The sequence below is a fragment of the Muscardinus avellanarius genome (genome assembly GCF_963383645.1).
Source record: "Muscardinus avellanarius genome assembly, chromosome: 22".
In the NCBI taxonomy this organism is placed as follows: Eukaryota; Metazoa; Chordata; class Mammalia; order Rodentia; family Gliridae; genus Muscardinus; species Muscardinus avellanarius.
Genome location: NC_137808.1, coordinates 10,470,696 through 10,498,125, shown reverse-complemented (window position 1 = coordinate 10,498,125; position 27,430 = coordinate 10,470,696). Strand labels below are relative to the sequence as shown.

At 51.7% G+C, this 27,430-nt stretch overlaps 1 protein-coding gene across 1 annotated transcript in view; it reads right to left on the bottom strand.

The window, feature by feature from the left end:
- Window positions 1-20,827, bottom strand: part of GXYLT2 (glucoside xylosyltransferase 2) — a gene marked incomplete at both ends in the record, with an annotated part of 42,013 nt that extends 21,186 nt beyond the window's left edge. The window contains 3 exons of the mRNA XM_080718105.1: window positions 251-382; window positions 3,494-3,686; window positions 20,583-20,827. Of these exons, the coding sequence (XP_080574231.1) occupies window positions 251-382; window positions 3,494-3,686; window positions 20,583-20,827 (570 nt within the window). The remainder of the gene's footprint in view (window positions 1-250; window positions 383-3,493; window positions 3,687-20,582) is intronic.
- Window positions 20,828-27,430: the final 6,603 nt, after the last annotated feature.

Here is a 27,430-nt window from a genome sequence, read left to right as displayed (position 1 = left end):
AGTGCGGCCATGGTAAGAATATCGACATGCGCAGGTGCCCCGGGACCCCCAGTCTTGGGGAAAGACACCTTTGGAACACAGGGACACTCTCTCCACGCACCGAGGCCTACGCAGCAGCAACCACAGCATCTGGGCAAGACGCGCTCCTTGCTTCAGTGCAACAGTCCTAAACGCGTCTCAGCCAACTTTGCCACGTTGCCACAAGCCAATCTTTCCCAAGCTGCAACGTAGTAAAAACAGGTGTTCCTACCGGAAGAAAGAGTCTCTGGGCAGCACAGGGCTTGAATAATTTCTTCCATTCCTGAGGGTTTCCAACGGAAAATGTGATGGGGTAGATCCTGTGCTCAAACTTCTTTGTGTATGAGTCAGGCCACTGTCGCAACTGAAAGACACGCAAGGTGAGGGAAGGCGATCAGACACCAAGACACCTGCAAAACACCCAGAGGGCTCTGGGTGGGCACGCTGAAAGGGCCACTACCCGTGTTCGCTAAGTGAAAGGCCATCTCCTCCCACCAGCAATAGGGACAGAGAGAAAAGCACTTCTTCAGCCGGCAGGGGAATTGAGAAGCGATCCATGAGCGCTGCCGCAGGGACTGGGGATTTGCACAAGCTGCCGAGGGCCATTGGGAAACCCACCACCGCAAATCCCCAAAGACGCGGGTACGGCTTTTTCCGTGCTGTGTGTACTGAGGAAATGTGGGGATAGTGTATGCGGCCAATTATAAGGAACTGGGAAAATAAGTTATGACAGGATTGTACAAGGGGATAAATGTAGTTCGAGAAGATGTATATGCACTGACATGGAAAAATGATTAGGATGTATAGTTAGGTTTTAGGAAAACAAAGCTATTTATAATATATGGCCAATAAGGAAAAATATATGCACATATATTTTATATGTAGAGAAAAGTCTGAACAGGCATGCATCCAGTTATTACAAGTGGGCGCCTTTAGAGGAGGTGGTCGTGGTTCAGCTAAGTTTATATTTCTGTATGCTTTACAACGTTTATTGTAAGTTTCTTTCTTTCTTTCTGTTTCTTTTTTTCTTTTTCTTCTTGTGCTGGGGATTGAACCCAGGGGCATTCTAACTCCAAGCTACATTCCCCGTTCTGATTTTATTTTGTATTTGGCTTGGCTCCTCCAGTCCCTCTCCTGTATGGCATCCCAGAAACTCTGGAAGCCAAATGTGCCAGCAGGTGCAGCTACACACGTGAACAGTTCAGTCTACCTCCATCCCCAGCCGTGTAGGGCAGACTGTCCTGGGGACAACTGCAGTGCGCAGAGCCCGAGTCCTGTGGACCTCACCTATCCTGAAAACACATCTGTTGTCTCTTCTGTCCATCCTGCACCCCAGGTTTCAAAAGGCCAAAACACTCACCTAAGAGCACACAGCAAGTAAACAGTGGCTCTGCATTTTGACTTGGAGTCTTCAACCTACTAGTTCAGGAGGTAGTATGGTAGAATAGTTAAGTCCATGGAGTTTGGAACCAGTAAACTGACCCGGAAAGCAAATCACTAGAACTCTGTAAGCCTGGACTATCTGGTCTGTAAAATGGGACGCTATGGCTTGGACATGGTTTGAGTTTGTCCCTCAAGCGTTCACCTGTTGGGAGCATGGGCCTTAGCTTGGCAAGATACACCCCCAACCCTGTATTTTTTGAAACAGGGTCCTACTGAGAGCCTCACTAAGTTGCTGAGGCTGGCCTCAAACCTGCGATCCTCTTGTCTCCACTTCCCAAGTATTGGGATTACAGGTATGCACCACCAAGCCTGACTCTGAGTTAGTTCTTGAAAAGGCTTAGTTTATGATAGAGCAAGCCTGGCCCACTCCAGCCTCTCCTGGATTCTTGTCTGGTGATGTGATCTATTCCTCCTTCCTGCACATGCCCTCGAACGGTGGTGTCGTCTGCCCTGAGGTCCTCACCAGAGCCAGGGTTGTGCTGGAGCCATGCCCTCGCACGTCCAGAACAGTGAGCTAAATAAACCTCTTTTCTTTATATACTTACCCAGCCTCAGGTATTTCATTACAGTAATAGAAAGCTAACTGGAATAGAGGACATGATGGTTACCTTCTGAAAGAGGATATTCAGCGGATTCAATAAGAAATACTAAGCCCTCCACATAGGCTAACCACTATCCTCATCATTTCCCTTATGCTGCAGCTCTGGAGCGGTCAACTCTGAGTCCCAGCCTTCCGTTCTCCTCCCCCTGACTCAGGACCTTGACAAGGCACTCCTCCAATCAGTTCCAAAGCCCCATGACTATTGGTTCCTCTGACTTCTCTTGGTGACGATGCCATGGTGATTTGTTTCTTTCGCTTTCTATTAGCCTTTCTCTGCCAAGCATGCTGTTTTCAGTATTTCTCATTAGTGTGGTTGTGGCCAGCCTGGTGACAGGACATAACACTGTTGACTCAAGTCCTTAGAAACAAAACAAAACAAAACAAAACAGGGCTCTTTCTGACAGCACTCAACCACTCACCACACAAGAAAACTGTCAAGGAAATCAAAGCGTGGACCGCCACGGCACACCTGTACTCTTCTGGGGAGGCCTTTCTAAAGCTCTCGTGCTCACTGCTCAGAACTCTGAAAGGAAAGCGTCAAATACATGGGAACCCAGCAGACCATGTTATCACCAAAAGGGAGGATGCTGGAGACTGAGTGGGAACAAGGCCAGCGATATGGTTCCACAGAACCGTATCATATGGATACATACGTTTATATGTGACATATAACACACATACATTAGAGATACACGTGTATAGATGCATGTGTTTGTCCATGTGTATATACATGCAGGTATGCATATGCATGTATGTGTAAAAGTATGTATAATTAGTTGTGTGTGTCCATATATGCAACCACACTAACATATACACACACCCTTAGATGAAAACAACGTGGAAAAACCACTCCAGATCCTTAACTCTGATCATTTCTTGTGTGAAACTGAAGGGTAGTGAGAACTTCTGTCTTTGAACTTATCAACTATATTATTCAAATTTATTTCAGTGCACACATGGTAGTTGTTAGTAAAATACATATATATAAACCAGGCATGGTAGCACATGCCTGTCGTCCCGGTACTTGGGAGGCTGAGACCTCAGCAACTTAGTGAGACCTTGTTTCAAAACAAACCGAAACAGGGCTGGGGCTGTAGCTCAGAGGTAAAATGCCTCTGGGCTCAATCCTCAGTGACACACACAATTAGCTTGCTTGTGTATATGTGCACAATAAGCTAATGGACCCCCAGCTGAGGACAGCACCAGCACCCCACAAGGATGGCGCCATGCCCAGTGCTTTGTGTGCGTGGCCTTGCTCTCCTCCTAGTGCCCATATAAAGTGGGCGCCTCAGCCCTCAACCTCACAAGGTGAGTGCGGCTCGAGGCCGCACACCCAGGCAGGCAGTACGGTGCATCTGACCAGAGGTGCGGTTCCCGTAACGGAGCCTGTCTGCCCTGGGTAAGCACCGTGCTGTGCGTTCTCAAATTCACCTGCTTGTCAAACTCCGGCTGCAGAGCATCCTCAGCGAAGATGTGGAACTGAATCTTCCTGTGGCTGAAGAGCACGGCCGACTTGAGCATGACCAGCGCCTCCTCCAGCCGACTGCCACAGGCCACCACTGCCAGGTGGATCCAGAGCTCAGGCGGCAGCACAGCACGGAAACCCCGGGGCGCTCCGGGCCTCCTGCAGGGAGGGGAACGGGTTAGAGCTGCAGTGACGCTCACAAACAAAAAGGAAAAAGCTAGCGAGTGGTTGGAACATTTCAAAACACGAACAGGCACAATCTGTTATGTTTTATAAAGTGATAAGCATTTTGACGATTCTTCCTGCCTCGAGAAAAATACCATTTATTCCCATATTTATCCTGGCAACGGCGGGATGAGTCACTGTCTGGACTGGGATAGGTGTCTGGAACTCTTTCTGCCAGCACTCAGCTGTCTAGTGCCTGCTGGCTGCCTACTGGCCTGTGTTTGGAAATAGTCCTGCTAAACTTCGACAGCTGACACAGGGCTGTGGGGCTCCCACTTGCGCGGCCCATGGAAATTGGATTTCAACGCAACTTGAACGAGAGGAGGGTGGGATGTGGCTTTCCCATGTGAAACGGGCAACGCGATCTTCCCATCATCTGGAGGCTTTTAGGTTGCTGTGGAATGCATGACCATTGAGCCGAAGGGATCAGGCGAGAGCAGGAGGTGAGCAAAGAAAACAACACATGTGCCTCCCACCCCATGACATCTGGGGTGTCTCCGAGGAACAGGTGTTAATCCCAACGGTCTCGCCAGAGTCTCGTGAGGTGGTGGCCGTGACACTCGGCTTCCAGTATGCAATTTGTATTAATAGCAACAGCAGAAGTGGGGTGGGTTAACCTGCAAGCGATGGAGGTATCAGATACTGAGTCAACAGCTGGGAACAGAATGGGGTCCAAGAGTCTGGGATCATCATCCAGCTATTTCCTAGTAATAAAAGATTCGTTCCAGACAAGGAGGAGCAGTCAAGCCTCAAAGACACCACTGAGAGACATTTGCAGGCGAGTTGGAAGAAGTTGGCCTGGAAAAGATGCCCTGAGACAGATGAAACTCATTTACTTGCACAAAAGACTTGGAGACCAGGGGGACTTGGATGTCAAACGCTACCTTCCTTCCAAACCCTGGTGCTCAGTCCACACACGGCTGCATTACCCAGTGCTCGGGTGCATAATGGCAGTCTCCCTCCAGACTCCCTTCACTAGAAGGAAAGTTGGAAACGTGTTGGCACGCTTTGGAAAGCTCTCCAAGCTGGTGTGATTACTTAGGAGCACAGACGCGCAGCAGGGCTCCCAGCACAGCCAGGGCCAGACGCGGGGAGTTATCTGGGCTGCACATACTGGGGGTCACAGGCAAATGCGCCATCTTCCCCCACTTCCTGATGTGGCTCTGTCTTCTCTCCCCTGCACCACCGTGCCGGCCCTCCTGCTGGTCCTCTGGCCTCTGGTCTAATCGGCAACCCTCACCCTATGAGTTCTCCTCAAAGGTGCCAGACTGGTGTGTTCCAAAATACAAATCATGCCGTTTCCTGAAGTAGAATTGTGCGAGGGCTCGCCACTGCCTTCCAGACCGAGTCCCGGCTGCTGCTGGAGGCCTCTCTTGCCATGCCCTCGAGGGCTCTGTCACAGTCACAGCCGCACTCCCGTGCCATTCTCCATGTGGTTTCTAGCCCACACCTGTTGGCTCCAGGACTCGACACACACACACATATTCATTCATTCTCGTTTCCCTCTCTCCTTTTCTTCTTAGCTGCAGCCCATGAAATTAATCAACAGACCTTGACTAAGAAACAATCACATGCCAGGCACTGTTCTAGAAAAAGACAAAGATGCCCGCCCATCCCTGTTGAAAGTACACGCTACAGAGGGCAAGGGAAAGACAAAAGCGGTGGCCAGGAGGGACAGCGATGAAGCAACCTACGCAGAGAAAAAGTGACAGGCGTTCCGAATGACCCTGCTGAGCAGGGCGGGGCCCAGGGTGGCCTGCAGGCTGGTGCCAGGCCTCCCTTACAAGCGCAGCTCTGCTGAGGACTTGGAGGAGGTGAGCCCGGCTTCTCTGGGGAGGGGTCCAGGCAGAAGAACTGGGCAGAGCTAGCACACCCCATCGGGACGAGCCCAGAAGCCAGGAGCCGGGCTTCTGGGCTCATCCCGATGTGATCCCCCGGCCTCACCATCCGTGACGAGGCCCGGTGTTTGCAAGGGAGAGAAGGGGACGTTAAAGCCCAAATGACAGCCAATTAAAAGAACACAATTAAGACACTGGTCAAAACACGCCACAAAGAAGATTCAGAGCAAGCACTGGCTTCAGATTTTGCCCAATGTTCAGGAACAGGACTGTGATGCAGAGGTACTAAGCAAGTGGGGCTGGGGTGTATCTCAGTGGCAGAGCGCCGGCCTAGCATGTGAGCACCCGGACCCTGGGTTCCACCCCACCACCGCAGAAATGAAACAGAAGTAAAGGTACCACCGATGAATTCAACTACCTGGCTATCTTACACAGGAACACAGTCCCTGTGTTCCCATCATCGAATAACTCTACCTAGCTTTACTCACTAAGCTTCTACCTTAGTCCTGGGGACACGAAGCCAAACAATAAAGAGATTCAGCTTCATGTCCAGATGGGCAAAAATGGCACGCCCAAAGCCTGAGCACGCTGAGCTGCCAGTGGCACTTCAGCGCAGGCCCCGCGGGACAGGGAAGGATGTTCCGGACACCTTGGAGAGTCCTGTCCAGGTGAGGAGGTGTGAGGAAAGACACACTGCTCCACCCCCCACACCTGACCTACAGAAACGCTTGCACGTCTGCACAAGTCCCATGCAAGAACATTCACGGCAGCCTGTTTACAAAAATGAAATTTGGGATAAACGTTGTTCGTGCAAAGGAGAATTATGAATATACTTGACTGTTTAAAGAGAATACTAGGCAGCAGCAAGAATGAATAAATCAGAATGCCACATACCAACATAAGGGCAATAATATTTTATTTGGAAACAGGGTCTCACTGAGTTGCTGAGAGCCTCACTAAGTAGCTGAGGCTGGCTTCGAACCTGTGCAATCCTCCTGTCTCAGCCTCCCAAGCACTGGGATTACAAGCATGCACCACCATGCCCGACGGATAATATCTTTTTGACAAAGCTTTAAAAATAGTAAAAAAAAAAAACAAGTCAAATGTTTCAAAATAAAAATCAGGTTGAGGGTGTAGCTTGAAGGTAGAATGCCCCTGGGTTCCATCCTCAGCACCACAGAAATAAAAAAGAAAAAGAAAGAAAGAAACAAAGAAAGCGATAAAAACAACACAAAAAGTAAAAGATGAATTTAGTAGTGGTGGTGCATGCCTTATGGGAGGCTGAGATAGAGGATCACATGTTCAAAGCCAGCCTCAGCAACTTAGCAAGATTCTCAGTAATCTAGGGAGATCCTGTTTCAAATAAAAAATAAAAATGGCTGGGTTGTAGCTTCAGGGTCGAATGCCCCTGGGTTCAGTCCCTAGTACCAAAAAAAAAAAAAAAAAAAAAAGAAACACCAAAATGTGTGCATGAAAACCAAAACCCATCATTTGCTGGATGGTAGCTATTTCTGAGGACTATAATTTTATAAACTATGTGTTTTGTGTCCCCCAAACTATTAAACAATATCTTTTCACCCAGTGAAAACAGCCTGTGTGCCAGGCGTGTACCCCAGTGGAGACGCTGAACCCAGCGGGCGAGAGGCCTGGGTTCACTCCCCAGCAGGCTCACATGCGCTGGTGTGCACACGCACACATGCACAGACACTACAGTGCCTGCAGCCCCGCCTGCCTCACTGTATGAAAGTGAGGGCCAGGCGATGGTATCCGGTGACAGGTCTGAAGAAAGAAAAGGATGCCTCCACCGGTGCCAGGCCGCGCGTCAGTGCTGGGCTCCATGGGGTCCCTGCTCACGTTACAGCACAATATCGGGCCGCGGGAACACGTGGCGGAGCCTCTCACCAGCTGCTCCTCTCCTGTGCCACTCGAGACCCCAAGGGTCCCCGAGCCCAGCCCAACACTGGGCCTGCCGGGCCCCTGGAGCCCTGCGTTTGGTCAGGGAATGGGTGGTGGCTACGCTCCCATGGGCACTTTGTAAGAGGGGCCTGGGGTGGCGTCTGCGGCCAGGGTTTCCACAGCCTGGCTAAGGCTGATGCCAGTGATGGCCATCTGGGCCACCATGATGCAGAGGCTGGGTGGGAACAGACTTAGCACAGACAGCAGGCCAGGCCAGGCCGGGGGAGGGCAGGCCAGGCCAGGCCAGGCCTCCGGTGACCGCGCCAGCCTGGCTTGCTCAGGGCAGTTACAGAGCCAGGAGAGTCCCTTCTACCTAAGCCAGCTTGAAACAGAATGACAAGTAATTAAGGTCCCACCATAGAGCCTAGGAGTATGTTCCTAATCTATGTGTGTGTGTGTGTGTCACTGGGAATTGGACACAGGGGATTCTACCTCCGACTACAGTCCCAGCTCTGTTTGACTTTTTCATTTTGAAGCAGAGTTTCCGAGTTGCTAAGGGTAGCCTCAAACCTGAGCTCCTCCTGCCCTGGGACAAATTCTCTTATAGCTGCCTTAATGTGTATATATAATTTTACATACTACTTTTTTTTTTTTTTTTTTTGGTGGTACTGGGGATGGAACCCAGAGGCTTTCTACCTCCGGGCTATACTCCCAGACCTACTTTATACTTTATTTGGAAGCAGAATCTCACTAAATTGCTGAGAGCCTCACTCAGTAGCTGAGGCTGGCTTTGAACCTGTGCAACCCTCCTGTCTCCGCCTCCCAAGCCCGGGGATTACAAGCGTGCGCCACCACGCCCGGCTGCATACTACTTTCTGATTCTTCATTTTCATTACTTGTAAGTCTTCCCAGGTATCATTTTTATTGGCGATCTAGTTTTCCATCCAAGACACCATAGCTTACAAGCATTTCTCCTCTAGTGGGTGTTTCTGATTACTCTCCATTATTTAAAAAAATATAAGCTGGGCATGATGGCGCACACTTGTAAACTCAGCATTTGGGAGGCTGAGACAGGGGGATCAAGGTTCACAGACAGCCTCAGTTTCTTAGTGATGTCCTTTGCAGTTCAGTGAGACCCTGTTTTAAAATAAAGAATAAAAACAGGGCTGAGGGTTCAGCTCAGAGTTAGAATACCCCAGGGTTCCATCTGCAGTACTGCTGGGGTCCAGCCCTAGCAAGAGTCGAGCCCCACAGTGTGGCGCCACCACACATGTACATGTGTGTACATGTGGCACAGTACCACAAAAAAATTTAAAAAATATATATGTATATATATTTCATTAAACATCTATAGGCTAATAGATTTTTTTCTTGTTTTGTATTATTTACTTAGATTACATTCATAGAAAAGAAGTGCTAACTGGGCGTGGTGCCCCACACTTGTAATCCCCGTGCTTGGGAGGTGGATATATATATATATGTGTGTGTGTGTGTGTGTGTGTGTGTGTGTGTGTGTGTGTGTGTGTGTGTATACACACACATATATATGTATATATATACATAATAGGTCTGGGAATGTAGCCCGGAGGTAGAAGGGTTTCCAGGAACCCCAGTACCACAAAAAAAAAAAAAAAAAGAATTGCTGGCTTAATATCTATTATGAAAGTAGCAATTTTGATAGTTTCTCACATTTGCTCAAGTACTTTCCAAAAAAACAGTAGTCCATGAGGAAAACTTTTTTTTTTTGAAAACTTTTTAAAAACTGTAGCAAACACCACCCCAGCCTCCTCTGAGATCCTGCACAATGAATTCACAAAACTGACTGCTAAAACAAGATGTCACGGTTTGCGTCAAGCACAGCGCCTCCTCGTCCATTCCACGGATCCGAAGGAGCGACGGGCAGATACTGCACCAGTCACACCACGTCACCGTGAGAAGCACCGTCAGCTGGATGCTAATCCATCTTCACAGCTGAACTCAGTGCGTGGCTACGGCAGGAAGCAGTGCCAACTTAGCTAGGCGTGGCGGTGCGCACCTGTCATCCCAGTACTTGAGAGGCTGAGACGGAAAAATTGCAGGTTCGAGGTCAGTCTCAGCAACTTAGCAAGACCCTCATCAACCTAGTGAGACCCAATTTCAAAACAAAACAAACAAACAAAAAATAGGGCTGGGGATATAGCTCGGGGGTATGAATGCCCCTGGGTTCAATCTCAGTACAGGGAAGAGGAAGAAAGGAAGGAAGGAAGGAAGGAAGGAAGGAAGGAAAGGAAGAAAAAGAAAGGTAAGTTATAACATGTATAAACCTGGAAATCAGGAACATATGAGCCCAATGAAAATGCGAAAGACCACAAATTTCATGAAATCCTGTATAAAGCAGCTTACTGGTCATCAGGAACCAGCAAGGGAGTGACTGCTGATGGCTATGGGGTTTCTAACTAGATCTTGCAAAAAAGAAAAAAAAGATAAAGTAGACAACAGAAGCACCACCACATCCCAACAGCTGCGGCTCCCCGCGGGTGGGCTAGGCAGGACCCCAGCCCTCGGTGCACTCCCCCGGACAACGGGCCCGGGAAGCACAGGGGTGCAGAGCGGGCTGCGCCGGGAAGAGGCTCCTGCGCTTCCCTGCCACGCAGCCTGCGACAAGTGTCTCCTTAATCACTTCAAAGTCTCCAGAGTACGGCTTAATTAAACTTCAATTTCTGGACTGTATAAATGAGATCCAGCATTTATGTGCAGTGCTATTTACTTTGTAGTCTATTACAGCAAAACACACTGAATTATTAAAGCCAGTAATCGGCTCTTCGCCGGCCCTCTTTTCTGCCTCCACCGGCCACCTCTCTTATCAGGACTGCTCCCTCACTGACAAGCTAAATTAATCAGGTAAGCCAGATACTGCGATGTGGGCAGCGGCCAAGCCGGGTGGAAAATCACGCTGCTTTAAAATGCAGCCCCAAACTCTACTGCTGGCAACTAGATTTTTTTAGGGAAGGAAATTCAGAAACATCGGGGACAGAGCCAGGCATGGTGGCACACACCTGTGGTCCCAGGACTTGGGAGGCTGAGACAGGAGGACGGCAGGTTCATGGCCAGCCTCAGCAACACCAGGACACTGCAACTCAGGAAGACTAGGTTTCAAATAAACAACTGAATAGCACTGGGGGTGTAGCTCAGGGTAGAATGCCTTTTGGTTCAATCACTCACACTCACACACACACACACACACGAATATCTGGGGGAAATGGTGATGATAAATTAGACGAAGGTGAGTATGCTCACTTAGAGGAAAAATAAATTAGCAGAGCCACCCTCTCTCATGGAGTATTTGCAAGATGAAACCATTAGCTTTATTTTTATTTTTTTGGTGGTACTGGGGTTCCTGGAAACCCTTCTACCTCTGGGCTACACTCCCAGAACTATTTTATATTATGTTTATTTGGAAACAGGGTCTCTTAAGCCAGCTAGGCTGACTTCAAACCTGCAAGGTCCTCCTTTCTCCGCCTCCCAAGTGGGGGGGATTACAAGCAAGCGCCACCACACCCGGCAGCCATTAGCTTTTTTTTTTTTTTTTTTTTTTAATTGGTGGTACTGGGGGTGGAACCCAGGGGCTTTTCTACCTCCGGGCTATTCTCCCAAACCTATTTTATACTTTGTTTTGAAACAGGGTTTCACTAAGTTGCTGAGAGCCTCACTAAGTAGCTGAGGCTGGCTTTGAACTTGCGCGATCCTCCTGTCTCAGCCTCCCAGGCGCAGGAATTACAAGCGTGGGCCAGGCGCAGGGATTACAAGCGTGTGCCACCACGCCCAGCTAGCCATTAGCTATTTTGACATGAAAGAGGCCAGAGTGGCAGGTATGGAATGGAAGTACCCCAATATAGCCCCAAACAGGAGGTCTGAGGACGGGCAATTATATCACCTCAAGCATTGGCACTGAGACGCCCTACCAAAGTTCCCCGCACACCACGGTTTGTAGAAGGCTCGGATAAATTCACCTAACATCTCCCCATGGAAGCTGCGATTTGGCCCTCTCCCTTGGAACCCAGACTTGACACAAAGGACTTTGCTAACAGTTAAATCACTTTTAATGATTCGTGGTTTGGAGTTGAATCAAGTATCATTAATCTTGCAAGACAGACAGAAAAGCTGGCATTTGCCTTGAAGTCACAGTATAACATAAATGTCAACAGCATGCCAAAAACCTGTCATCTGGGGGCCTAATAACAGTATTTGATGAATGCAGTTAATTATTACTAGTACACACTTAATTTGGTTCGTGATGTCTGGAATGTGGCCATGTTCCTAACAAAGTCTAATGTGTGCAGCAGGTGCCTGACGTCTAAGGTGGTAACTGTCTCTGGGTGCTTGCGGCCTGACTTTGCTTTTAGACACCACTCACACACATGGTTTATGATTAGTGCCACCGCATTCCTCATCTCTTTCTTCTTTTTCTTCCCTTTTTTTTTGGGGGGGGGGTGAGTATTGAGGATTAAACTTAGGGGTATTCTACCTCTGAGCTATACCCCCAGCCCTATTTCTTTTTGGAACTGGGGATTGAACTCTGGGACAGAATGCACTAAACCTTGACCACCATCTCCTTCTCCTCTTCCTCCTCCTCTTCTTCTTCTTTTTGAAACGAGGCCTTGCTACATTGCTGAGAGCTTTACTAGGCCGCTAAAGCTGGCCTCCAACCTGCAATCCTCTTGTCCCAGCCTCCCAAGTACTGGGATTAAAGGTGAGTGATGCCGTGTCTGGTTCCTTCTTCTTCCATGACAAAAATGTATTGTCTTACAGCTCTGGAGCCTAACATCAATGAAGGACAATGCTTTTTCTAAAGGGTTTAGAGAAAGATTGGCCCTCTTTCTAGCTTCAAGTCTCCACCAATTCTTGGGGTTCCTTGGCTTGCAGCTGCCTTACTCTGATCTCTGCCTCCTTCGTGTGGCTTTCTTTTCGGTGTGTCTCTTTGTTCTCTCCTCTTCTTATTTATTTATTTATTTATTTATTTATTTATTGTGGTACTGGGGTGGAGCCCAGGGACTTTCTACCTCCGGGTTATACTCCCAGACCTATTTTATATTTTATTTGGAAACAGGGTCTCACTAAGTTGCTGAGAGCCTCACTTAGTAGCCGTGGCTGGCTTTGAACCTGTGCCATCCTCCTGTCTCACCTCCCAAGCGCGGGGATTACAAGCGTGCGCCACCACGCCCGGCCTTCTCCTCTTCTTAAAAGGACACCAGTCATTACCTTTAGGGGTTACCCTAAGACTGGAGAAACTTCTCCTTGAGACCTTTAACTTATCGCACCTTTCTAAGCAAGACCGTGTGCTGAGGCTGCTCCAGGTGGTGGAAACGTGCTGTCAGTGATGCTGCATTTGAGGCCACACACAAGTGAGGCAGACGCATCTCTGAGAGGATGAAGTCGCTAGCCAGGCCCCTGGGGTCGCAGCCTCCCTGGGCGCCACAGCACACTTCCACCAGCTCCCCACTATCAGTGAGCTCGCTCACGTTTCTGTTCCTTTATCTCCCCTCTGAAGTTCTGCTACAGTGCCCGGAGTAATACGCATTTCACTTTCCCCTCTTATGATTATTCCTGACACATAGGAGATTCTGTTTCTCCATCTTCTTCCTTGCAGATGAAGATGTTATTGCAATCTTAACATATGAACCAGGGCTGCTGGTTTGAAATAAGTGACTGTTGACATATGAAAGAGAAGAATTAGATGAGAGTTTCATATTCTGCAAACAGGCATTTCTATCTCATTTCCTAAGGCAGAGTAGGAAGGAACTACCAACTTAAAGGGAGGAGAAGAAGCCGGGCGTGGTGGCGCACGCTTGTAATCCCAGCATTTGGGAGGCTGAGACCTGGAGGACTGTGGTTCGCAGACAGCCTCAGCTACTTAGTGAGGCCCTCTGCAACTCAGTGAGACCCGGTTTCAAAATAAAGAATAAAAAATAGGGCAGGGGGTGTAGCTTGGAGGTCAAATGCCCCTGGGTTCCATCCCCAGTACCAAAAAAAAAAAAAAAAAAAAAACAGCATCTCTGGCTGATTTCCATCCTCTGGCCAATGAGGGATTTGTAACTCCTGTAAAACTATATACTTTTGGTGATTTTTAAACCATACAAGTAACACATGTATTTATCATAGAAAAAGTTGAAAATAAAGATAAGCAAAAGAGGGGACACTCATAATTCCAACCCCATACCTACTGTCAACCTTTTGATATACTGCTTTCCAGAATTATACCCAGTATACATGAGCATATTTATATAAATATACGCAAATATTTTTAAGACCTGAAATGGGATGACTTTGTTGTTATTGGGGATTGAACGTAGGGGCATTCTACCTCTGAGATACATCCTAGCCCTTTTTATTTTTTATTTTCAAACAAGGTCTCTCTAAGTTGCTGAGGTGGGCCTCAAACCTGTGATCCTCCTGTGTCAGCCTCCCAAGTATGGGGAATACAGGTATGCGCCACCATGCCCAGCAGGGATGATTTTGTTATACCTTGCTTATTCTCCTTAAAAATACGAACAACGTTGAATCTCACAAAAAGAGATCTTATCAAAGAGATATTTCTAAAGGGGTTCTAGAAAGTGATCAGACGGTTCCAACTCCGAGGCTTGCTCCCAGGGATAGATGGTGCTTAGCGATTTTGCTCTTCCAAGCACACAGGCCTGGCTGCACATTCTAGGTCTCCCACTTGGCCACCTTGTCTTGGGCACATGCTTTAACCACCCCCAACCTGTAAACCAAGCACATCGATTCCATTGGCTGGCTGCTTCTGGTCTTGGTGTTTCTTACCAGCACCCATTTTCAGAAAAGAGCACCTCAGTTTTCTTTTGGGAAGACCACTCCTTGCTTCTCCTTCTGGGAGGCTCAGAGGTGCAGAATAACCTTCCCTCAGCTGCTGGCTGCAGGCGGAGGTCCCACCCAGCTGCGGCCATAGAGAACCGGCCAACAGAGGCAGCCCTACAACTTCTAATGTGTGAGATTTTCCCCTGAGGGGTTAGGAGAGGAAGAGGACGCAAGCCTGGACCTGCCGGAAGCTGCCTGCCAAGGACTGGCACTCCAGGTGTACCTGGCTCTGTGCTGCTGCCCTGACCCACCCATTCTCCCACCGCCTGGTACTCACGTTCCCCCCACGCGGCCGGGCTCTCCCCACAGGACTAAGTCCCCGTCCCATATCTTCTAGCCTCAGCCACTAGCAACAGCTGCTCCTTATGCTATTTCCTACCGTCTCTGAGCCTGACGTTTCTGGGGTGGGGGTGCTGGGGATTGATCCCTCTGAGCCATATCCCTCTGCCTATTTATTTATGCGTTTGGTATTGGAAACTTGGGGGCATTCTACCTCTGAGCTACAATACACTCCCAATTTTATTTTATTTTTTATTTTGAAACAGGGTCTCACTGTGTTGTCAAGGCTGGCCTTGAACTTGCAATCGCTGTCTCAGCCTCCCAAGGACTGGCATTCCAAGTACGCACCACCAGACCTGGCTTGAACATTAAATAAGAGATAACTTAGTAATACAGGTGCTGTATCAATTCAGTCAACAAGAATTATTGAGTGCCTACTATGAGATCACTCCGTTGTAGGTGCCAGTGATTAAGGAGACACAGAGTATACAGAAAGGGGAGGGAAAATAAGGCATAACCTCCATATAAGGACGAGTGCTATACAATCAAAGCACCGAATGACGAAAGGAAGCAGAGGGAGGGGAGTGCTGAGCCCCATCTAGAGCAGAGGGAGCGGGCATGCACGGACGGCCACCAGAGTGGGGAGGCCGAGTGGGGGGCGATGGAGGTGGTCAGAGGACCGGATGGGGCTGAGATCAGGCCACGCTGAGAAACACGTTTTATCCTCAGCCTGATGGAAGTCAGTCATTGGTGGGCTTTACCCAGCACAGTGACCGCGCTACTGCGCTGGTCCACTGTGTAAGATTATTCCACAACTGTATGGACAATGGACCACAGGGCATTAGAGCGGGACCACACAGACCAGAGAGTAGGCTACCTCAGTGGTCCATTGCAGCCACCAGCGATGGCGGCTGGCAGCTCAGTAGCAACCATGAGTGGTAGCCGCCATGAGACTGGGTACGTTCTGAGATGGAACCAGCAGGGCTTGCTAAGTGGAAGGGTCTGGGGGTGACAGAGGGGCCCCCAACCCATTGACAATAATGAGTTGAGAACAGAATCAAGACTCACAGCCATGCATCGCCAAAAGGTCTCAAGATCCAGAGACCTTGCCTGCCTGCTGATTATAAGCGGCCTGAGACTCAGCTACTAGCGTAGCTGTTCTGGTGTGTTTACCGAGACCTTTATTCAGGCCCAGACCTTCCCTCTGAGATGACTTAGCTCAGAGATCAAAGGGGGCCTTGGGAAATGGCTTCTCCCCACTGGGGCGGCCGGGCTGCTGCCAAGTGCAACGTGTGTCTGCGTCATCCGGCCTCCCCTCAAAGCCTGGGAGGGCAGGCTCTCCACTCTCCACCTACAGCAGTGTCTGGCAGAGCACACGTGCAGCGAACACTTGCTGGGCCGCTGTGGGAAGCGCTGGGGGCACCACAGGGCCCCGAGGGAGCCTCAGCCCCCCAGGAACCCAGTGGAAACGACAACACCCAGCCACAAGGAAGTTCAGCAGTGGACCGAGGTTGAGCAATCAGCCAGCCAGTAAATGAGCATCCGTGATTTTGCAAGAGATGGCACAAAGAGCTATGGGACAATCACGGCTGAAATTTTGCTGCAAAACGTGATGATCTCATCGTGGATCACCAGATGTCAGAGCTGGGGGAGCAGAGGACGCTTCTGGGTGGATCTGCTCATTTAACAAGGGCAGAATATAAGGTGGAGTGGTTGGGACCAGTCCACGGGTTATGTGTTGGTCTCTGTGCCGTATTCTTTGTTATACTGGGCTGACTCCTGGTCATGTTACATTTCCTTTTCCTACATAGGTTAAAAGAAGAAGTTTTTAGAAGCCAGGTAGAAAGATAGACTGTAAAGTCTAAAATCTATTCCCAAGTAAAACTGTCTTTTTGGAATTCATTTCCGAGCCAGGCGTGGTGGCGCACGCTTGTAATCCCAGAGCGTGGGAGGCTGAGACAGGAGGATCGCACAGGTTCAAAGCCAGCCTCAGCAACTTGGTGAGACCCTGTTTCTAAATAAAAATATAAAAAAATAGGTCTGGGAGTATAGCCCAGAGGTAGAAAAGCCCCAGTGTTCCACCCCCAGTACCACCAAAAAAAAAAAAAAAGAATTCAGTTCCATCAGCCGGGTGTGGTGCACACCTATAGTCCCAGTACTCACAGGGTGGAGACAGGAGAATTGCAGGTTCAAGGCCAGCCTCAGGCACTCAGCAAGGACGCCCCCCCCCAAAAAAAAGACTTAGTAAGACCTTGTTTCAAAATGGAAAATAAAATTGGGCTAGGGATATAGCTCAGAGGTAGAATGCCCATTATACCACACACACACACACACACACAATTCAGTTCATCAAAAACAAATTATCTCTTGATAAACTTTTCCTCTTATTCACGCACCGACAATGAAGCAGCCATCGTGGTCCCCTTTCTGACATGGTTGCCAGTAAGCTTAGAGCTAAATTAAGAACTTAATCTCCTAATAATTGTGGCCTCCGTTTTTGACAAACTTATTTGACCCTCTTGTGTGTGTTTTTTTTTTAAATAACTATTTCAATGGCCTTATTGTATATGTCTTTTACTGTACGTCATCTCAAATTCTTTTTGGAAGCCGGCCAGGTAGAAATCACCAATAAACCAGAACAGAAGGAAGATCCCATTTCTCCTGTGGCCAGGATTGCTGCTTCCAGCATGGTGTCCGTTTTCAAACACCACCCTTGACCTCGAAGCTCAGCCCTTACCTCCAGGCTTTGTATTTTTATAGAGAAGGAGCCACCGCAGTGGGGTAGAATGCACACAAATAAATAGTTATAAAATTGCAGGGTCGGTCTGCTAGCTCGGCAAGTCCTTGGAAACTTGGAAATGAAAACAAGATGTGGAGGAGAGCGCTGAGTTTCCTGCTTCAACGTGGCAGCACTGCACTTCCCGCGGGGCGGGGCGGGGCAGCCCAGCCAAGGCGGGTGGTCAGCAGGTGGTGGCTGCGTCCTCCCCACCCCAGCTTCCTGCTCACGACAGCCGCGACAGCCACGAGCCTGACCCTCCCCAGGCCAGAGAAACGAGCTCACGAGCCTGACCCTCCCCGGGCCAGAGAAACGAGCTCACGTGGACTCCATGTCTTCTGGATTCCAGCCACGCAGAGATTAAAGCCCTCATTTCTGAAACCATGAGGCTTTCTCTTCCCTCCCTAAATGAAATTCCTCCTAAACCACAAAAATTTAACCCAGGCAAAATTAGGAAAGCAAGAGAGGAGTCCGTGCAGAGAGCTCTCTCCTCCCTTCAGGATGCCCTGCTGCCATTTCTGTCAAGGTAGCAAAAGAAACAATGAGCGTGTCCCCCAGAACACTGACTGCTTATGCCGGGGAGCCTGAAGCTTCCTGGGGCTTTTTGTTTTTTTACCTTTTCCCCAGTTTGTAAATTTTGTTCTTTATTCCTCTGGTATTGGGCCCGATTTCTATGATCATCTAAGAGATATGTTGGAAAGAAAAATGACTTTCAGGTACTGCCAGTGGTGGAAACAAGCCTTCTCTAAAGCAGCCATTTGGATTCTGCTCATGACCTCCTCCCACTCGGCACCAATTTGTCCAGATACAGACAAGGAGAGGTTGCCTCAGCGTCCCCAGCACCTTGAAGAATGAGAGAGGACCAAAACCCTCTGGTGTTTCTTCAATAAAATCCGGAATTCCAGGCAAGACTGCGGTCGACTCCAGCAGAGCAGGCCAGGGCTCACCCGATGCCGATGTCGCCGACTGCCTGCATCTTTATCCAACCTACTAACCATCCTCCAGGAGCCTCCAACAAAGTGCTAATCCTAGCCAACGCTCCCCTCCTCTGTAAAGTGGGGGTGACGCTGGTGCTTAGGGCACAGAGCAGGTTCCCAGCTCTGGTGTCTTTGTATCAAAACCAAAACAGACTACTGATTCACTCCTGGTCCCTGTTCTGTAGGGTGGGGCAGGGCCCGAGCATCTGCATTCTGAACAAGGGGGTTCACTAGCAGAAGGTTTGAGAGGGGTTGGGGTACAGCTCAGTGGTGGAGCACTTGCTAGTATGAGGCCCCGGGCTCCATCCCCAGCAATGCCAAACAAAATCAACCAGCACCACCACAACCACAATAATAATGTTTGAAACACTATCAAAGGATTATGGTATGGGTTCCATGTTTATATATAACTGTTCTTACATTCTGATGTTAGCTATGTTAAGTGGGGTCAGTTCTTTTTTTGTTTTTTTTGGGTGGTATTGGGGATGGAACCCAGGGGCCTTCTACCTCCGGGCTGTACTCCCAGACCCATTTTATATTTTATTTTGAAACAGGGTCTCTTAAGCCAGCTAAGGCTGGCTTCAAACCTATGCGATCCTCCTGTCTCAGCCTCCCAAGTCGGGGGATTACAAGCGTGCGCCACCAAGCCTGGCTGGGGTCAGTTCTTATTATTGTCTTATATGCTATGCTATCCTTTCAGATTAGAAATCACAGCAAGCCAGGTGTGGTGGTGCACACCTGTAATCCCAGTACCTTGAGGCAGGACAGGAGGATCTCAGGTTGGAGGCCAGCTTCAGCAACATAGCGAGACTCTCGGCAATCTAGCAAGCCCCTGTTCCAAAACAAAAAAATAAAAATCAAAAAGGCTAGGGATGTAGTTTGGAAGTAGAAAGTCCCTGGGTTCACTCCCTAGTAACATACACACAGACACACACACACACACACACACACACACACACACACGCGCGCGCACACAAACCATAGTAATCTGGCTAAATCCTAATATAATCTATTATAAGAAACCTCCTATACAGGAGAGAAAATCCTACTAAGTTCCTAATAGAAATAGCACTATGTTGGTTTTTGGTACTAGAGGGAGATTGAACCCAGAGGCCTATGTCAGAGCTACACTCTCTACCTTTTCTATTTTTTGTTTCGAAACAGTGTCTCACTAAGTTGCTGAGGGCCTCACTAAACTGTTGAGACTGGCCTTGAACCAGTGACCCTCCTGTCTCAGCCTCCCAAGACCTATGATTACAGGCATGCACGATGTGCCTGGTTAAAGTATCCCTATTGTAAAGAACTTGTACTTAAAAGCTATTCAATAGATCATTATGGGTTTCCCCCAAAAAAACTTGGGCTGCATCTGTTCAGTATTAGGAGGCAGAGAAACAAAAGCTGACACAGCTACTTTCTAAGGTTTCGTGTCTCTTCTCTTCGTTACAGTAAAAGTGCCAAACAGACTTAGTCATTATGGTCAAAAGGAATTCTTCAACTGTTTCAAGTAATGAAGGAACCCAGCGAATGCGGAGGTACCAACCGGACAGGGCGATGGCTAAACTCTCCACAAGGAATGAAGCCAACACGACCTGCCCGCCAGGCGCTCTAGGGCCAGGAGCGTGCGCTCCGGCTCGCGCAGGAGGGGGAAGGTCGAGAGGATGTCTACAGTAAGAGGTTTTCCTTGCCGGGCCTCTTGCCTGCACTTCAGCAGGATAGAGACTGGGCGCGGGCGCCCAGCCTGCCTCTCCCGTGCCAAGCACCACTCCTTCCAAGAAGAAAACCTGGGAATACGCGTGGGTCCAATGCCTGTCCGTTCCAAGCACCAGGGCGAAGGCGAGGCAGCCAGTCATTGGTAAACATCTAACTTTTCCAACTCAATCAGACCTAAGTTTGCAGGATAAACTCTCCAGTGAAACAAGAGACTGAGATAAAGCATTCCTGCTTCGTGATGGCTTTTGAAAAATTAAACAAAGAGCTCGTGTTTGCAAGAATGAAAAAAAGACCCTTGCCGGGACAGTTAAGCCGCGCAGTCCACCGCCCTCTCGCCCCTCTTCCCAGTGCAGTCCACTGCCCTCTCGCCCCTCTTCCCAGAGGCACTGCACAGGGCGCGGTGCTGCGGGCGGGCGGCGGGCAGGTAGCGGGGAGGGCGCGGGCCCCCACCTCAACCAGCCTGGCGGGGCCGGCGCGGGGGCGTGCGGGCCGCACCACTCACCTGGCCAGCTTCTCGGGGCGGCCGGCTCGGGCTTGGGGGCGCGGGGGCCGGCGCCTCGGGGCGCGCGGGAGGGTCCCGGGCAGGGCGTGGGGCTCGGGTCCGGGCGGGCGCGGGGGGCGTCGCTGCGGGGCGGCGGCGGGGCGCGCGGGGGGCTCGGCGCGGCGGGCGCGCAGGGACAGCAGCGCCAGCAGCAGCGCGGCCAGCGCCAGCAGCAGCAGCGCCGCCGCCTTGCAGCGCAGCCTCATGGTGCATCGCGGCGCCTCGGCCGCCCGCAGGGGACTGGGGTCCGGGCGGCCGCGGTGCAGGAGGAGGAGGAGGAGAAGGAGGAGGAGGAGGAGGAGGAGGAGGAGGAGGAGGAGGAGGAGGAGGAGGAGGAGGAGGAGGAGGAGGAGGAGGAGGAGGAGGAGGAGGAGGGAGGGGACGAGGGGAGGCGCGAGGCTCGGAGGAGCGGCCTACCGTACTGTGTGGAGTAGCTGCCCGCTGGCCGGTGTGGGACGGGGTAGCGCAGACTCAAGGCCGCCATCCATCCATCCAATCACCCGTCGCTCATCGTTTACCTGCCCAGGCCGTCCCTAGTCCACCCTTCCTCCGTTGAGCCCATCCATCCACGCACGCACACCTGGAAGCACACATCCACATCCACTCGGCGGGGCTCCTCGGTCCCAAATGCCCAGTGCAGGGCTCCGCACTTGTGGCCAGATACAGACCTGTTGGCCCAAATCACCACAGGCTAAGCCGGTCGCGGCGGCGCACACTTGTCATCCCAGCATTCGGGAGGCTGAGACAGGAAGGCAGATGTGGACAGCCTCAGCTGCTTAGTGAGGCCCTCCGCAACTCAGTGAGACCAGGTTCAAAATAAAGAATAAAAATAGGGCGGCGGGGGGGGGGGGGGGCCGGGGGGTATAGCTTGGAGGTAGGATGTCCCTGGGTTCCATCCCCAGTACCGGGAAAAAAAAAAAAATCACCATAGTCTCAAGTCGTCTAAAGAAATGAAAGAATGCATTTCAGCCTCTACATTTATTATTTATTTATTTATTTATTTATTTATTTGTGTGTGTGTGTGTGTGTGTGTGTGTGTGTGTGTGTGTGTGTGTAACCCAGAGGCTTTCTACCTCCGGGCTATACTCCCAGACCTATTTTATGTTTTATTTGGAAACAGGGTGTCACTAAGTTGCTGAGACCCTCACTAAGTAGCTGATCCTCCTGTCTCAGCCTTCCAAGCCCAGCCAACCTCTACATTTAAAATTGGACACTTAGCCAGGCGTGGTCGTGGTAGCGCACACTTGTAATCCCAGCATTCAGGAGGCTGAGACCCGAGGATCGTGGTTTGCGGACAGCCTCATCTACTTAGTGAGGCCCTTTACAACTCAGTGAGACCCTGTTTCAAAATAAAGAATAATAAATAGGGCAGGGGGTATAGCTCAGAGGTCGAATGCCCCTGGGTTCCATCCTCAGTACCACAAAAAGAAAAAGAGTTTAAAATTGGACACTGCTGGCCGGGCGTGGCGGTGCACGCTTGTAATCCCCGTGCTTGGGAGGCAGAGACAGGAGGATCGCGCAGGTTCGAAGCCAGCTGTACACGCTGGCTTAGGAGACCCTGTTTCCAAATTTAAAAAATGTAAAAATAGGTCTGGGAGTGTAGCCCGGAGGTAGAAGGGCTTCCAGGAATCCCAGTACCACAAAAAAATAAAAATAAAATAAAAATAAAAAATTGGACACTGCTGCTACTAGCTTGTTGATTGTGAGACTCTGAGCACACTGCAGAACTTTTATCTTTTTTTTTCCAGGGATAGAACCCAGGGGTGAACGTTCTACCTATGAGACACACCCCCATCCCTATTTTATTTTTTTTATTTTGAAACAGGTTTTGCTAACTGGCTGGGCATCCTCAATAAATTTCTGGGGATGGGCTCGAACCTGCAGTCTTGTCTCAGTCTCTCAACATACTGGGATTACAGGCGTGCGCCACCATGCCCAGATGTAGAACTGCCTTAAACCTTAATTTCCTTACATACAAAATGGGGATGACTGTGCTGGTTGCCCAGGGAGCATACTGTGGACATCAAATAAATAACACATTCAAAGCAACTAGCACTGCGCCTGCCTATACAATTAGTGACCCTAAAAGCTTCATGATAATTAGTACAACAAAACCTTTATTATATGTACATAAGTGCAAATTTGATTTTCTTCCGTGCATAGATTTGTGATAAGAGCAGTAACTTCCCAACACGATGTAAGAATGTATCCTCTGAAGACCCCAATAGCCACAAGGACCAGCTCAAGGGGCATTCCCCAGTCACAAATCTGAAACTAACGCATCCTCTGATAAATCCCCAGGACCTGACAGCCAGCATCCTATTAACTGTCTGCAGTGCCATCACAGGACAGGGAGCACTAGTTACCACAAGGTCCCCGAGTTTCTACCGGATTCCACAGGGTCTCAGTAGGTTGCAGAGAGTCTTGCTACGTAGCTAAGGCTGGCTGCAAACCGGCGGTCCTCCTGTCTCAGCCTCCCAGGCACTGAGATTTCACGTGTCCACCACCACGCCTGGCTTAGCACCTTCTCTTGAGTCCAGGCCAAAGCCAAGTTGTGAAGTCACTGCTTTGATTGGTTTAAAGAACAAAACAACAACAACCCTACAACCTCTCACTGTCATGGAAAGTAAGTTGCAGACTCCTAGATCCATGGCGTATTCAGCGTCCTTCCCTGGATGGCCAGTGAGTGGGAGAAGAGGTTCGGGCTATGTCTGTGTCAGAATATTTTAAAGTGTACAGAAGAGAATACCTAACTAACTCCCATTGACTTTGATATAGTTTTTCTAACTTGAATGTATGTACTAGTTATATGAGGATCTTTACTAAAATTAAGATGAAAATAGTTATTCCTTGAGAATATGGATATTTTTTCCCCTTTTTTTGTGGTATTGGAGAGTAAACCCAGGGGCATTCTATCTCTGAGCTACAACTCCAGTCCTTTTTATTTTTTGTTTGGAAACAGGTTCTTGGTAGTTTGCTGAGATTCTTCCTGTGTTGCTGAGGCTGTGTAAACTTGCAATCCTCCGTCCCAGCCTCCCAAGTACTGAGAGAGAGAGTATGAATTTCATTTCCTTTTTTTTCTTTTTAACCCAGGAGCATTCTACGTCTGGGTTATACCCCCAGTTCCATAAACTGCAGAGGGCCTAAGTTGGTGAGGCTGTCCTCAAACTCACAATCCTCCTGTCTTCGCCTCCCAAGCACTGGGATTACAGGCACGCAACACCACGCCCAGCTGAGAATCTGAATTTCTTTTTTTTTTTTTTTTTTTTTTTTTTTTTTTTTTAATTAATTTATTTTTTAAATTGGTGCATTGTAGTCATATATCAATCACATTGGAGTACAAGACTTGAGAGGATATACAAGCACACATCATCCAATTAGCCCTCCTCCAGCCCCCGTCCCATTCCCTCCCCCTCCCTCCATCCCACACTTCTTTGGTGATTTACTTTGATACATTTGTTTATGTACCTCCTGCATTTTAAAGAGGCTCCGTCCTCCAGTATTACATACCCTCTGATTGATCACATTAGTTGCTTCACTATAGGGCCCTTTCTATAGCTCAACCTCTTCCTGTTGCCCTTTTCCTCCTAGTTATTGCTGATTAAGAGAAGCGTCTGATTTATATTTTCTGCGATATTTCTCTGTGCATGCTGCGTTGCAAGTACCAATCCCACTCTTGATGGTCCCAGTAGTGGCCTGGCTACTCAGTGGACTGATCCAGACCTCGCTGGCTCACGCAGCAGCCTTGCCTCATGGGAGGACCCAGTTCTGGTCTCGCTGGCCCCTGAACTGGTCAAACCCCTAAGCTGGCTTTGGTCCCGACCTTGGAGGCCGCAGGAGTGAACTTGCCTAACGCCAGGCTCCGATGCTGGCCATTGGCCCCTGCACCGGTCTAACCCCTTGGCAGGATTCCAATCCCGGTCTCGGAGGCCCCAGCACTGGTAATGCCTCAAGGCAGGCTCCGATGCCGGCCTCACTGGCCCCAGCACCGGCCTAACCCCTTGACAGGCTCTTATCCTGGCCTCAGAGGCCCCAGTACCGGCCTTGCCTCATGGCAGGCTCCGATGCCGGCCTCACTGGCCCCAGCACCGGCCTAACCCCTCGGCAGGCTCTTATCCTGGCCTCGGAGGCCCCAGTACCGGCCTTGCCTCACGGCAGGCTCTTATCCTGGCCTCGGAGGCCCCAGTACCGGCCTTGCCTCACGGCAGGCTCCGATGCCGGCCTCGCTGGCCCCAGCACCGGCCTAACCCCTCGGCATGCTCCGATCCCGGCCACGGAGGCCCCAGGACTGGTCATGCCTCACGGCAGGCTCCGCTGCCGGCCTCGTTGGCCCCAGCACCGGCCTAACCTCTCGGCAAGCTCTTATCCTGGCCTCGGAGGCCCCAGTACCGGCCTTGCCTCAAGGCAGGCTCCGATGCCGGCCTCGCTGGCCCCAGCACCGGCCTAACCCCTCAGCAGGCTCTTATCCTGGCCTCGGAGGCACCAGTACCGGCCTTGCCTCACGGCAGGCTCCGATGCCGGCCTCGCTGGCCCCAGCACCGTCCTAAACCCTCGGCAGGCTCTTGTCCTGGTCTCGGAGGCCCCAGTACCGGCCTTGCCTCACGGCAGGCTCCGATGCCGGCCTCGCTGGCCCCAGCAGCGGCCTAACCCCTCGGCAGGCTCCGATCCCGGCCTCGGAGGCCCCAGCACTGGTCATGCCTCAAGGCAGGCTCCGATGCCGGCCTCGCTGGCCCCAGCACCGGCCTAACCCCTTGGCAGGCTCTTATCCTGGCCTCGGAGGCCCCAGTACTGGCCTTGCCTCACGGCAGGCTCCGATGCCGGCCTCGCTGGCCCCAGCACCGGCCTAACCCCTCGGCATGCTCCGATCCCGGCCTCGGAGGCCCCAGCACTGGTCATGCCTCACGGGAGGCTCCGCTGCCGGCCTCGTTGGCTCCAGCACCGGCCTAACCCCTCGGCAAGCTCTTATCCTGGCCTCGGAGGCCCCAGTACCGGCCTTGCCTCACGGCAGGCTCCGATGCCGGCCTCGCTGGCCCCAGCACCGGCCTAACCCCTCGGCAAGCTCTTATCCTGGCCTCGGAGGCCCCAGTACTGGCCTTGCCTCACGGCAGGCTCCGATGCCGGCCTCGCTGGCCCCAGCAGCGGCCTAACCCCTCGGCAGGCTCCGATCCCAGCCTCGGAGGCCCCAGCACTGGTCATGCCTCGAGGCAGGCTCCGATGCCGGCCTCGCTGGCCCCAGCACCGGCCTAGCCCCTTGGCAGGCTCTTATCCTGGCCTCGGAGGCCCCAGTACCGGCCTTGCCTCACGGCAGGCTCCGATGCCGGCCTTGCTGGCCCCAGCAGCGGCCTAACCCCTCGGCAGGCTCCGATCCCAGCCTCGGAGGCCCCAGCACTGGTCATGCCTCGAGGCAGGCTCCGATGCCGGCCTCGCTGGCCCCAGCACCGGCCTAGCCCCTTGGCAGGCTCTTATCCTGGCCTCGGAGGCCCCAGTACCGGCCTTGCCTCACGGCAGGCTCCGATGCCGGCCTCGCTGGCCCCAGCACCGGCCTAACCCCTCAGCAGGCTCCGATCCCGGCCTCGGAGGCCCCAGCACTGGTCATGCCTCACGGCAGGCTCTGCTGCCGGCCTCGTTGGCCCCAGCACCGGCCTAACCCCTCGGCAAGCTCTTATCCTGGCCTCGGAGGCCCCAGTACCGGCCTTGCCTCACGGCAGGCTCTGATGCCGGCCTCGCTGGCCCCAGCACCGGCCTAACCCCTCGGCAGGCTCATATCCTGGCCTCGAGGCCCCAGTACCGGCCTTGCCTCAAGGCAGGCTCCGATGCCGGCCTCGCTGGCCCCAGCACCGGCCTAACCCCTCAGCAGGCTCTTATCCTGGCCTCGGAGGCCCCAGTACCGGCCTTGCCTCACGGCAGGCTCCGATGCCGGCCTCACTGGCCCCAGCAGCGGCCTAACCCCTCGGCAGGCTCCGATCCCGGCCTCAGAGGCCCCAGTACCGGCCTTGCCTCAAGGCAGGCTCCGATGCCGGCCTCGCTGGCCCCAGCAGCGGCCTAACCCCTCGGCAGGCTCCGATCCCGGCCTCGGAGGCCCCAGCACTGGTCATGCCTCACGGCAGGCTCCGATGCCGGCCTCGCTGGCCCCAGCACCGGCCTAACCCCTCAACAGGCTCTTGTCCTGGCCTCGGAGGCCCCAGTACCGGCCTTGCCTCAAGGCAGGCTCCGATGCCGGCCTCGCTGGCCCCAGCACCGGCCTAACCCCTCAGAAGGCTCTTATCCTGGCCTCGGAGGCCCCAGTACCGGCCTTGCCTCACGGCAGGCTCCGATGCCGGCCTCGCTGGCCCCAGCACCGGCCTAACCCCTCAGCAGGCTCCGATCCCGGCCTCGGAGGCCCCAGCACTGGTCATGCCTCACGGCAGGCTCTGCTGCCGGCCTCGTTGGCCCCAGCACCGGCCTAACCCCTCGGCAAGCTCTTATCCTGGCCTCGGAGGCCCCAGTACCGGCCTTGCCTCACGGCAGGCTCTGATGCCGGCCTCGCTGGCCCCAGCACCGGCCTAACCCCTCGGCAGGCTCATATCCTGGCCTCGAGGCCCCAGTACCGGCCTTGCCTCAAGGCAGGCTCCAGTGCCGGCCTCGCTGGCCCCAGCACCGGCCTAACCCCTCAGCAGGCTCTTATCCTGGCCTCGGAGGCCCCAGTACCGGCCTTGCCTCACGGCAGGCTCCGATGCCGGCCTCACTGGCCCCAGCAGCGGCCTAACCCCTCGGCAGGCTCCGATCCCGGCCTCAGAGGCCCCAGTACCGGCCTTGCCTCAAGGCAGGCT